Genomic DNA, 12054 nt, shown 5'->3' on the forward strand with positions numbered 1-12054 from the left:
TATTAGCCTGAGAAGTTAGCCTTTTGTTATCTTAGCAGAACCTTGGTAAAAAATTTCACCTATCCTGAGATATATGTGTCTATTCGGATACAGGATACATAGAAGACATGGTACATATGCTATATATATATGATGACATGCGTATAGAGAGAGAGACAGAGAGACGAACCTGTATTAATTAAGCGCTACAACAGCCCAAGTATCAGGTTTGTTGGATTCCAAATTCTGCAGTTCTCATTCGCAATTATTCCAGGGTGGTTCTAAGCAAACCTAATCTCTCCAAGTTTCCCAGAGCATCTCTGTGTTGTTGTTTTGTTTTTTTGTGTGTGTTTAATTTTTTTCCAGAGCATCTCTCCAAAATAAAAACGGTATCATCAAAAAACAAAACAAAACAAACAAACAAAAAATGCTCTCAAAACGTAGCTACTCCTGACCGACAAACACTGACGATGATTACTAATAAAAGCAGCTAATATTAATGCCCACGAACACACATCATACATCAGCAGGTTATGAGAGACGCATCTTTGAAGTAATAAGTCCACGTGGGGCTATGGGACTTCATTTGTGTGTATAATTTTATGTATTTGGAAGAAGGTCCTGTAAGAGAGAGCAGACGGTTTACAGTACTTTGTAAGAACATGGGGATTTCCCTGCAAATGACCACAGCGCTGAGCCTGCCCTGGTTATTCCACAGCAGAGTCGATGGAAGCATTACTCCATGTACGGACGAGTCATGGAGCTTTCCTGTTAAAGGCAAGAGTTGTCATTAGCTGAAATTTTCTGGATGACAGGTAGTTGTCAGAAATTTTTTTACAGACTTTTAAAAAAAGATTTTTTTAAAAAATTTATTTATTTGACAGAGAGATAGAGAGAGAGCACAAGTAGACCGAAAGGCCGAGCGAGAGGGAGAAGCAGACTCCCCGCTGAGCAGAGAGCCTGATGTGGGACTGGATCCCAGGACCCTGGGTTCATGACCCGAGCAGAAGGCAGATGCTTAACCAGCAGAGCCACCCAGGCACCCCTGGAAGACATTCTTGAAAACATAAACAAGTTGCTCCTGATATGAAGGAAATTTTGGGGATAGAACTGTATCACCTAAATTTTCTGATTTTGATACTGTTGTGTAGATAAGAGAATTCCTTTGTTCTCAGAAATACACACTAAAGCGTCTGTGTGGGAGGAGAGAAAAATGTAAATATCTAGTGAATCTCCTTAAAATCATCTTTAAAGTCTTTGAGTGATTTTTTTCAGATTTTCTATAAATTTAAAATAATAAAAATAGTTCTAAAAAGATGGTTTTTCATAATGAATGAAGAAGGAGCTATTTTTGAAAAGGAACTTGTGCTATGGGAAGAACATTGGGGAAGTGGTTGTTGGGGGATAGTTCATTGTTAGCTGATTTTGCTTCAGAAAATGATAAATCTCATAGCTGCAAAATTATAAAGACTGGGGAACGTAATTTTCTCTTATGTTCAACGATCTTCCAAAAGAATTTTAGTAATTTGAAATCTGTTTCTTAAAAATGTAAAATTGTAGCACCTTCTGATTACTTTGTAAGATCTGATTGACATCAGAGAAATGTATTAACTGAATTTCAAATGTGTTGCATAATGGGCTGAAAAATGAATATCGTGATTTATTTAGCTCCACTCATTTTACCTTTCTTCCATTTGAATTTACATATTTTTGTATGTCTTCTACCCAGTGGCAAGAGCCCTCATAAAAAAGTATCAAAATACATTCAACATAGAACCAGGCCTTTAAATCATATTCTTACCAAATATTAAATCGATATTTTAAGGCACATTAACTTTGTAAGTTTTTATGTGTCATTAGTGAAATATACACACTTAAAAATCATGTGGATTTTCACTGCATTCTACCTCTGAAGCTAGTAATACACTATATGCTAATTGATTGAATTTAAATAAAATGAAATTTTTAAAAAAATCATGTGAATTTTCATTTTTATCTTATCTTTTCTTTCCTTTCAATCATTTTATTTCTGGTTCTTATATTATTGCAGGGACTAAGATTTCCTGACAGAAGTGAATTGAAGTCTACTTTTGCTTTTAAACAGCATGTTCAGGGGCACCTAGGCGGCTGACTCAGTTGAGCATCTGACTCTTGATTAAAGGCTCAGGTCATGATCTCAGGGTCATGAGATCGAGATCTGTGCTGGGCTCCACGTCAGCAGTTGCGGGGGGCAGTCTGCTGGAGATTCTCTCTCTCCCTCTCTCTCCTTACTCAAGCTTATACTCTTTCTCTCTAAAAAAACAAAACAAAACAAAACAAAAAACCCACATGTTTAGTGCATATTGTTGAATCATTTCCATGTAACGTAACATGAAGTGTGCACTTCGATGTGTTTCAATAAACACATAAGCTCGTGTAACTAGCACCGTGATCAAGATATGGAAGACATCCGTCTTCTGCCCACTGCCTCCACACCTCTGTCCAGTCCGCGTTGACCCTGCTTCAGCCCCTCAACGCGGATGTGCCATCGCTACTGATCAGTTTGGTCTATTTCAGAAATTCACATGGAGGGTCACGCGCTTCTCTGCATCTGGCTTCCTTTACTCAGCACGGTATTGAGACTCATCCATACTGTGACGTGGAGAAGCAGTGCATTCGCTTGCATCGCTTACTCGTACTTCACTGTTCGGACGGACCACAATTCGTCTTTCCATCTGTTGATGGACGTTTGGGTGCCTTCCAGGTTTCTGCGGGCAAATCTCTGCGTACACACGTATTTTCATTTCTCTTAGGTAAACGCCCAGGAGTCAAACTGCCGGGTCCTGGGGCAGTACATGTCTAACTCTGAGAGAAACTGCCCGAGGGCTTTGAAGGTTCTTGTGTCATTTTCTGTTCCCACCCACAGTGGCTCCCAGTGGCTTTATTGTCAGCCTTTTGAATTTTAGCTATTGGTGAATACATAATGATATCTCATCATTTTACCTTTGGAATACGTTTATAATGCACATAATATGTTAATACACTCGTAGATACAAAGCTTTCCAAATAAATCACTCCGCATCTGTTGACAGGAGCACCAAAAATGTACGCCAGTCACGAGACCCCAAAGAACTGCGCATGTATGTTAGACACAGGAATGACGGGGTCCCTGTCTCGAGAGCTGGCTGCTCCAACACCTAAGCAGTTGCTTTCTTAAATATGACAGGAGAGAGGTGCTGAGGTGCCCAAGGTTATACTGTGAAAACGAGTTTAGGGAGGAGAGAAAAGCCTTCCCTGCTTTCCGTTCTAAGTCTGGCACCTGTGAGCACAGGCCGCTTGTCCGCTGGGGCAGAGGAGAGACCGTGTTTTTGTTCCAGTCCTGCCTTCCCTGTGGTGCAAGCTTTGGTTTCACTCCTGATTGAAGTTCACGTGCACAGAGGGTAACCCTTAAGAAAAGCACGTTTCCCTTCCAGCACGGCCCCAGGGGTGGGGCTGGGTCCCAGCCGTCTCTTGGGCACTTTTCTTGCCATCCACACTCAAGTTGAGGGACACTCATCTGTCATCTCACGGCTTGTTGGCAGGAAAGTGTCAACGCAAATACCAAGGAACCTCAGCGGTCAGCCCGTCTCAAGCAGGTCAGATGCCCCATCATATGCGCAGCGTGAGAGTTTAATCAGAGAATCGTGCGCTCCTACTGCTCCTGCCGGAGAGGAACAGACTTTCTTCTTTTCACGCAAGCTCTTTCCAGCTAGCTATTAGGTTGCTGAATGAGGGACTGCACAAAGGAAAGGCTGGCTCCTTGTGGTCTTTCAGATCATTAAAAAGTTACCCAGGTGGCCAAACCAGTTATCATCTCCTCAGCTACAGCAGATGAAAAGAGCAAGATTGGACAGCAATCGGAGGCTTCCCGATGGCCAAACCATCAGCCCAGAGCAGAGGAGGACTCATCAGGGCTGTGGAAAATAAGGAGTCACAACGATTATTTCACATTGTGGGGGGAAACCAACCTGTTGATCTGGTTGAGTACTCTGCTCTCCAGACGCTGGCCTGGCCCCCGAGAGTATCACGCAGCCAGCATGCATCCCGGGTTGTTTCTTCTCTTGTGGCACTTCCCACAGAGTGAAACTCTCAAGCTGCCTGGAACCGACTGGAGAAAGTACATTTGGGTCTGAGGGCCAGGAGGGGAAGGGTGTGAGCGAGAAGCGAATTTGCTGCTGGGGCTGAAGGGAATTCTAAGACATGAAAACCATTTTAGCAATGATAAGTAAGCAACCATCAAAATGCTTTTTAGTTTCATTCCCGGGAGAGCTCAAATGATACCTTTCTTATTTGGATGAATTGAAATTACAGTCTGTCCCACCTTCCTGCTTGGCTTGCCAAGAAAACGTGTGGCCTGATCACAACTCCCTGAAAACATGGAGCTGCCACGCAGAAAAATTCTTTAGGTCAGCAGGCACTTTTTTGCAAACATGCTGCCTTCTCTCCTCTAATGCCCAGAATTAAACGGAGGCTCGCACAGGGGCGGACAATAGCCATACACAATGGGGGCTGCTCAGGGTTAGGGGAGGAACAAGGAGGCAAGTGGCCACGAGTAAAGACTCTGGCTGAAGGAGAGTATATTTTAGATGATGCGAAGTGAGCTGAGGAGTTGTCGGAATTGTAGTTTAAATATCGAGATGACCACCGCGCCGGTGCTGGCCGTAAGCACGACCTCTCTACAGCCAAGGAAGGACAGCTGTGCATTTGGGCAAACCCCTGCTCTAGCCCCCCTCTGTAAACTGAGAAAATTGGATATCAATTTCAAAACTTCTTTTCGGCCTTCAGACTGTTACAAAATAAAAGTTGATCCAGAAGCCCAATAAATAAAACAGACGGAACTGTTGCATAGGCATGCAGAGCCAGACCACAACGAGAGATCACCTCACACCTGTTAGGAGGACTATTTCTAAAGAACAGCAAAAAGACGAGTGTTGGTGAGGCTGTGGAGGAACTGGAACTCTCACACACTGTTGGCGGGAATGTGGAAGACACAGCTGCTATGGACAACAGGTGGGGTTCCCACCAAACATTAGAATAGAATTACCACAGGATCTATCCATCTCACTTCTGAGTACGTATCTGAGATATGAAACCAGCCTTTTGAAGAGAAAGCTGCACCCTCACTGCAAGGTTATTCACAAAAGCCAAGACCTGGAAATAATCCAAATGTCCATCAACAACTGAATGAAGAAAATGTGGTTTACGTACATACAATGAAATATTGTTCAGCCTTGAAAAAAGAAGGAAATCCTGCCGTTTGCAACAACAAGAGGGAGGAACCTTGAGGGTATTTTGCTAAATTATTAAGCCAATCATGGAAAGACAAACAATGTGTGATGCATCTAAGCGAGATGTCTAAAATAGCTCAACTTATAGAAGCAGAGACTAGAACTGTGGTTGCCAGGGGTTAGAAAAGGGGGAAACGAAGAACTGTTCTTAGTGGATATAAAGTATGTGCTATACAGGGCACCCGGCTGACTCAGCTGGAAGAACATATGACTCTCAATCTTGGGGTTGTGGGTTCAAGCCCCACATTGGGTGAAGATTAATTAAATAAATTTTTTAAAAATGAAGTTTTTGTTATGAAAAATGAGTATATTCTATTGTTTTAAAAAAGATTTTATTTATTTGACAGAGAGAACGGCAGAGTAACAAGCAGGCAGAGTAACAGAGGGAGAGGGAGAAGCAGGCTCCCCACTGAGCAGGGAGCCGGATACAGGGCTTGATCCCAGGACTCTGGGATCATGACCCAAGTCGAAGGCAGTCACTTAACCAACAGACCCACCCAGGTGCCCCAAATGAGTACATTCTCGAAATCTGTATGACATATCACCTATAATTAACAATATGGTATTGTGTATTTTAAAATATGTTTAAGAGAGGACATCTCATGTTACGTGTTCATATTTTTTAAAAAAACCACATAAGCAAACATAAGCATACAAATAAAAATGAACACAGGGAAATTTTTGGAAGTGATGGACATGCTTAGTACCCTGACTGCAATAATGGTCATATCCAGACTTTTCAAGATGTATACATTAATTTTATTGCACTTTCAAAATATCAGTGATACCTCAGTCAAGAAAAAAAAAAATGCAGGGAGGAGGTGTAACGGAAGCTACAATGCTAACCTGAAAGTCATCTGTACTCCCATATTCACAGCAGCAGTTTTTATAATAGTCAAGATATGGAAATGATCTAAGTGTTCATCAATGGACGAGTGGATAAAAGAGTTGTGATACACACACACACACACACACACACACACACACACAATGGAATATTGCACAGCCATAAAAAAGAGGGACTCCTACCATTTACGACGACACGAATGGACCCGGAAGGGATTATGCTAATGAAATACGTCAGACAGCGAAAGACAAGTACTTTATGATCTTACTTATGTGTGGAATCCTAAAGAAGTAAACACAACCAAAACTAAAAATCCCACCAAAGTCTTGAGAAAAAGAGATCGGATCTGTGGTTACCAGTGGTGGCAGTGGGGAGATGGGAAAACGGAGCAAGGAGGTCAAAGGTTACAAACTCTACTTAGAAATAAGTACTAGAATGTACTAAAGAAGGTACAGACTATGGCTAATACTGTTGTATGACAGAGAAGAGTTAAGAGACTAGATCCTAAGAATTTATATCACAAGGAAAAATTTCTGAAACTTACACAGTGACGGATGTTAATTATTTCTCAATACAACTGGGAAAATGAGGAAATTGAGGTTAAACATAAACGCAAACTTTTTAAAAGTGAAAAAAAAATGGAAGTCCATTCAGCTGTTTTTGACCAAGTCTCGGTAATGTGCACAATGCATTTAGTATTAGGCTTCCAGCCTTTCTGCGCTGTTTACTAAAGTGGACATAATAAAACTCATCCATCCTAGAAACGGGGTGTTGCTGTCACTGGAGGGAGCTTGAGGCAGGTTACTTCCCCAACTCAGACACTGTGGGAAATCCCTTCCGGGGGCTGCTGCATCTCTGATGTTATGTAATCCCAGTAATTCTCGAAGTGTGGTTTCCTGACTAAGCAGCAACATCCACAGAACTTGAAAGAAATGTAAATTCTTGGACCACATGCCTGTACCTACTGACTCAGAAACTCTGGGGGTGGAGACCAGCAATGCGTATTACAGAAATCCTGCAGGAGACCCTGACGCAGCCTCGTCTGGAGCCACTGTGCTATTTATTCCCTGGTGCCCAAGTCGCTGTGTCCTCTCTCAACAGCCACCACACCTGAGGCCGTCTGAGAATATTTGGGTCAGCAAGCACAGTTTCTACTGAGGAAACGATTTAGAAACAGCTATGAATTTCTCCTGAGACCCAGATGTTACCGAGCTGCTTAATACACTGCTCCGGCAGGTGTACAAAGGCTCTGAGAAGGGCTGGGCATGATGCAGAGCCCCTGCATCTTGTAATCACCTGGGCTGTAAACATAAAGGAAACTTCAACATGCAATTTAAACCCAGACTTTTTTTTTTTTTTTTTTAAAAGGTGCTCTGCCTGGACCCACACTTCCCACTGTTGCCTGGTGATACCCCCTCCCGTGATCTCTGTTGGGTTGATTTGTACAGAGACGTGGATGAAATGAGACCCCATAATAATCTTGATAATTGCCATGGCAACAATGGTAACAAAAGCTACAGAATGTCAGGCACTGTGCTAATTTCTGTATCGATTTTCTTAGGTGATCCTCATAAACACCTACACAAGGGACTAGGACTGTCTACAAATTTATAGATAGAGAAAATGAGGTAACTTACTATGGTAGACAGAATGATGTGCCCATCCCCCCTCAAAGAATATACATCCTACTCCCTGGAAACTTTTGAGAATGTGACCTTACATGGCAAAGAGGCCTTGCTGATCTGATTAAATTAGGGATATAGGGATGGGTTGAGTATGCTGGATGGTCTCCATGGGCCTAATATAAACACAAGGTTCTTTCTAGGAGAGAGCCGGGAGGGAGAAAAGAAGATGATGGTGAAAACCAAAGTCACTAGGCAAGTAATGCGGGCAGCCTCTAAAGGCTGGCAAAGGCAAAGGGTAGATTCTCCCCTAGAGCCTCCAGAGAAAGACAGTCCTGTGACACCTTGATTTTAGCCCCACAAGATCTGCTTCATATTTCTGACCTTCAGAACAGCAAGGTAGTGAATCTGTGTTGTTTTAAGCCTTCAAGTTCGTGTCAATTGTTACAGCAGCAATAAGAAACTAATACTTACCAAAGTCACATGGACACTTGTCAAGATCACATGGCCATTATGCTAGGGATTGAAGACACACCCCACACTGCCTGATTCCGGAATCATCAATTCTAATGCCAGCAGAGATGTTGAGGTCCTACCTTATGAGGAACAGGGTGTTGAGTGAGATGAGGAGGCATAGATGTTTTTGGCCATATGCCTTCTTGCCTTGTCAATCACCAATCCAGCGGTAAGAAGCATTCTTATTTCCTGGGTAGGGTTTTGTGGCAAATGGAGTGGCATTCTAGATGGACTTCTTTTTTTATAGGATTTATTTATTTGAGAGATAAAGAGAGCTTCTGCATGTGTGTGCACAAGGCAGGGGAGGGCCAGAGGGAGAGGGGGAGAGGAGCAGATTCCGCTCTGAGCACAGCAGGATGATGTGAGCATGACCCTGAGATCAAGACCTGAGCTAGACTCAAGAACTGGATGCTGCTATGGTGAATGCTGTGAAGTGTGTAAACCTGGCGATTCGCAGACCTGTACCACTGGGGCTAATATATTATATGTTAATAAAAAAATTTTTAAAAAGAATTGGATGTTCAACTGACTGAGCCACCGTGGCGCCCCAAACATGGACTTCTTGAAACTACTCCTCTGCTGAGTGTGTTCCTGGGTCATTTTGCCAATGGAGGATGGTTTCTTTCTTCCATGGCAGACCTGTCTGCCCGTTGAAGTTCTTCGAAATCCGTTCCTCATGAATAAAAAGCTGGTTTTTCTCCTGGCTCCTGGAAGAACTAGTTGCAGGGGTAGGAGCTCCAGCTTCTAGTCAACCCATGAACCTCTTTACCTCCACGGGAACCATGAGCCCCTGCTTACCTGGATGTTGGAGAAGGAGGTGGAAGGAAGGGTTCGTGTCTCACAAGCTGTGTCCCATCTCCATGACCTACCTTCTCCAAGGTTCTTTGTTATCTGTAATATGGGGATGATATTATCTGCCCCAAGCCCCTCACAGATTAGTTCTGAAGAACTTTGTTTATAGATGTGGAAATGCATCCTAAATTCTGGACGTTCTGCTGGGCAAAATGATTATTAGTATTATTTCCTTCAGCGATTCCTTACTGCCACCTTTTCAATTTTCCTGTCAGTGCAAAAATAAAAAGTGTTGATGGGCTGGATGGAACTTCATGACTCAGGCATTTAGTATCTGGAGAACGAGAAGAAAGAAGGAAGCTGCAGGAGACACTAAAAATACTGGGGAAAAAAGCCAGCTCAAAGAGTTGAAACCAGGATAATTTCAGAAAACCTCAAAGTATATGCTCTATCCTACTGTTCAAGATTAAACATGAGAAGTACCTTTCAATAATTGGCTTCAGAGCATTTTGTGAAGAGATCATCCACCCATTTAAGGTGACAAACCGCCCAGGAACCCAAGGGTTTCCATTAAGGCTGTTGTTGGCAGTAAGAGGTGGAGCGTGAAAGGACAGCATTTCATCTCCTCCGTCCTTTAGGATTCCATTCTAACCCCATATCCTCTCTGAGAGCCTCCCTGACTAGCCCAGCAGACGGGAATTGTTCCTGGCACTGTCGCTTCTCATCGTTGCCACTCACACACACTCAGGTGCACTCAATGTCCTTTGTGGCGAACTTCACTTATTTGAAATCCAAATGGATTGTAAACTACTTGAGGGAAGATATCATGTCCTACATATACTCTGTGTCCTCACAGGGCTTTGGATGTGAGGACAGTTGGACAGTAGAAGGTATATCATGTCGGGTGGTGCAGTCCATTTCTAGAAGGTCTTGCTTCACCTAAAGCACATGTGACCAACTGCCCTGTGGCATGGCCAAGCTTTTAGAGTCATACAACTTGTTCCGTCACTTCCTGGATTTCCTATTACATCTTTAACTCCGTTCTCCCCCAGCTTCCTGTCTGCAGACCCAAGTTAGGATCCTGAATCTCGATCTTGTAGTACCTGCTGTGACCGATGCTTGCTTCGGGACCATGGGACTCATTCCCCCAGCTGCTGGCAAGTTGGCAATGATGGCTCCCAGCCACAGCCCTTCCTAAGGGAGTGTACATAAAAAAGAGGCCTTTGCCTTGAGGAGGTCAAGTCTGATGGGGAGCGTCACCTTGGGGACTTAGATGTGCACCTTACTGTGACCATGTTGCAGCTTAAGGCTTCCTCTGGCCAGTGCTATCCTGCCTCCTTCGTGTCTACACACATCAGGCCCCGAGAGCCCCCGTGACAAAGTCCCAGCACACAGCTCTCTGCATCAGCGTCTGTTTCCTAGGGAACCTGTTCTATGACAGATCTCACACATGAATCAGGGAATAAACAATGACCACAGCATGAGGAACTGGGGAGAGCACCTCCCCCAGCGCTGAGCCAGTCCAATCTGGCCAGGGCCCCAGTACCTGGCAGGGAACACAGCCTGAGCTCAGCCTAGCCGCCACCTGCCGACAGAGTGAGTCCGGCCCCTCGTGTCCTCTCCTCGCCAGCGGTGCTTCCCACTAAGACCTTCTGCAGTGATGGCCTCCGCACTCTCTCTCGGCACTGCCCAATTCCACAGTTATTGGCCTCTGGGGCTGCCGAGCCCTTGAAATGCAGCTGGGGTGACTGAGGAATTTCATTTTTAAAAACCGACGTACGTTGAAACAGAAACAGCCACAGGTGTGTCGTGGCTCCCGTTTCAAACAGAGCCGTCCTAGATCATGAATCCAGCAGGTCTAGAGAGGCAGAACACGGTGGCTCCAGGTCCACCTGCCTTTGCGTCCCCTGCCCCATCACCTAGAAAGACCTGGTCTGACTCCTTTGAAATCATCCTAATGAGGCATACGTAGGAACGATGTACTGGGAAAGTCTAATTTGTAAGTGGCCCAGTAACAGTTAGGAACATTGTTAAATCTTGGTGCCAGAGAGCTTTAAGTTATTTAAAACACACAAATCTATTCATGATTGCTTACCCTCATAGTCTTTTATTCTCCTGGCCCTCTGAGGAATTAGATGGAGAGACGTGACCCGTGTTTGTACACAGCTGAAAATAAGGAAGACCCCCGTCCTTGACTGTATACGTGTATACAGTTGATTAATGCCTTTTTCTTTTCCACCTGATCTGTATGATCCTGGAGGTTCTGCTCTATGTTTCATACGTAAGAAAGGAAAAAGAGAGCAAGAGAGAGCTACCATTGTGAGGTGGGCGGGCTGGGAAGCCCATGGGAGACATTCAGTCCTGCCCTGTTCCATGGAAAAGGATGATCTCTTATTACTGACCCAGAAATGTCAGATGGGGCCCAGGGTGAGAGCACGTGGCTGTACCTGGGCAAGTTCATGACCATCCTGCAAAAAATGACTCCACGTACATGCCCTCCAGACAAGGAGTCGCTCACATCACCCTGCTGACTGAGGGTCAGCCCTTACAAAATCAGTTTGAGCCATTGAAAGCAACTGAAATTGAATTCACTGCAATTTTAAAATATGCTGTTTACTTAAAGCCCAGAAGCCTGGCGAGAGAAGAAGTATCCAGGCACAGGCGATGGTAGTTAAATTTGTTCATTTTTCTTTCTTGTTGCAATTTTATCTTTTCCGAGCAATTTAATGAAGACTCCAGAGGAAAGAATTAAATGTCTGCTGGTTCAATTACCAAATAATGAAAAGGTCGAAAGGAGCACCACGCACTGTGTGCCGAGCTGCTCTGAAAGCCTATTCTTAGAGGGAAAATCTTTTGTGTGCGGTTCACACTTGCATTTTGCCACCCACAAATTGTGCAGACAAGTGTCAGTGTAAGAAGCAGAAATCAAGAGCTGGTACAGGTCGCCCTCCCCCAGGGTGAAAAGGCCTGGCCCACGGGAGCCTCTCATGAT

At 44.1% G+C, this 12054-nt stretch overlaps 1 protein-coding gene across 3 annotated transcripts in view; it reads right to left on the bottom strand.

Annotated features, from left to right (window-relative positions):
* LOC116570691 (histone-arginine methyltransferase CARM1-like) overlaps positions 1 to 12054 on the bottom strand; it is a 261533-nt gene that overhangs the window by 72824 nt on the left and 176655 nt on the right. The window contains exon 6 of one of the 3 annotated variants that reach the window (XM_032308152.1): positions 9069 to 9161. The exons of the other annotated variants lie outside the window; for them this stretch is intronic. Within the exon in view, the coding sequence (XP_032164043.1) occupies positions 9069 to 9161 (93 nt within the window). The remainder of the gene's footprint in view (positions 1 to 9068; positions 9162 to 12054) is intronic. 3 annotated transcript variants of the gene reach the window in all.

Source organism: Mustela erminea, chromosome 12 (genome assembly GCF_009829155.1).
Source record: "Mustela erminea isolate mMusErm1 chromosome 12, mMusErm1.Pri, whole genome shotgun sequence".
In the NCBI taxonomy this organism is placed as follows: Eukaryota; Metazoa; Chordata; class Mammalia; order Carnivora; family Mustelidae; genus Mustela; species Mustela erminea.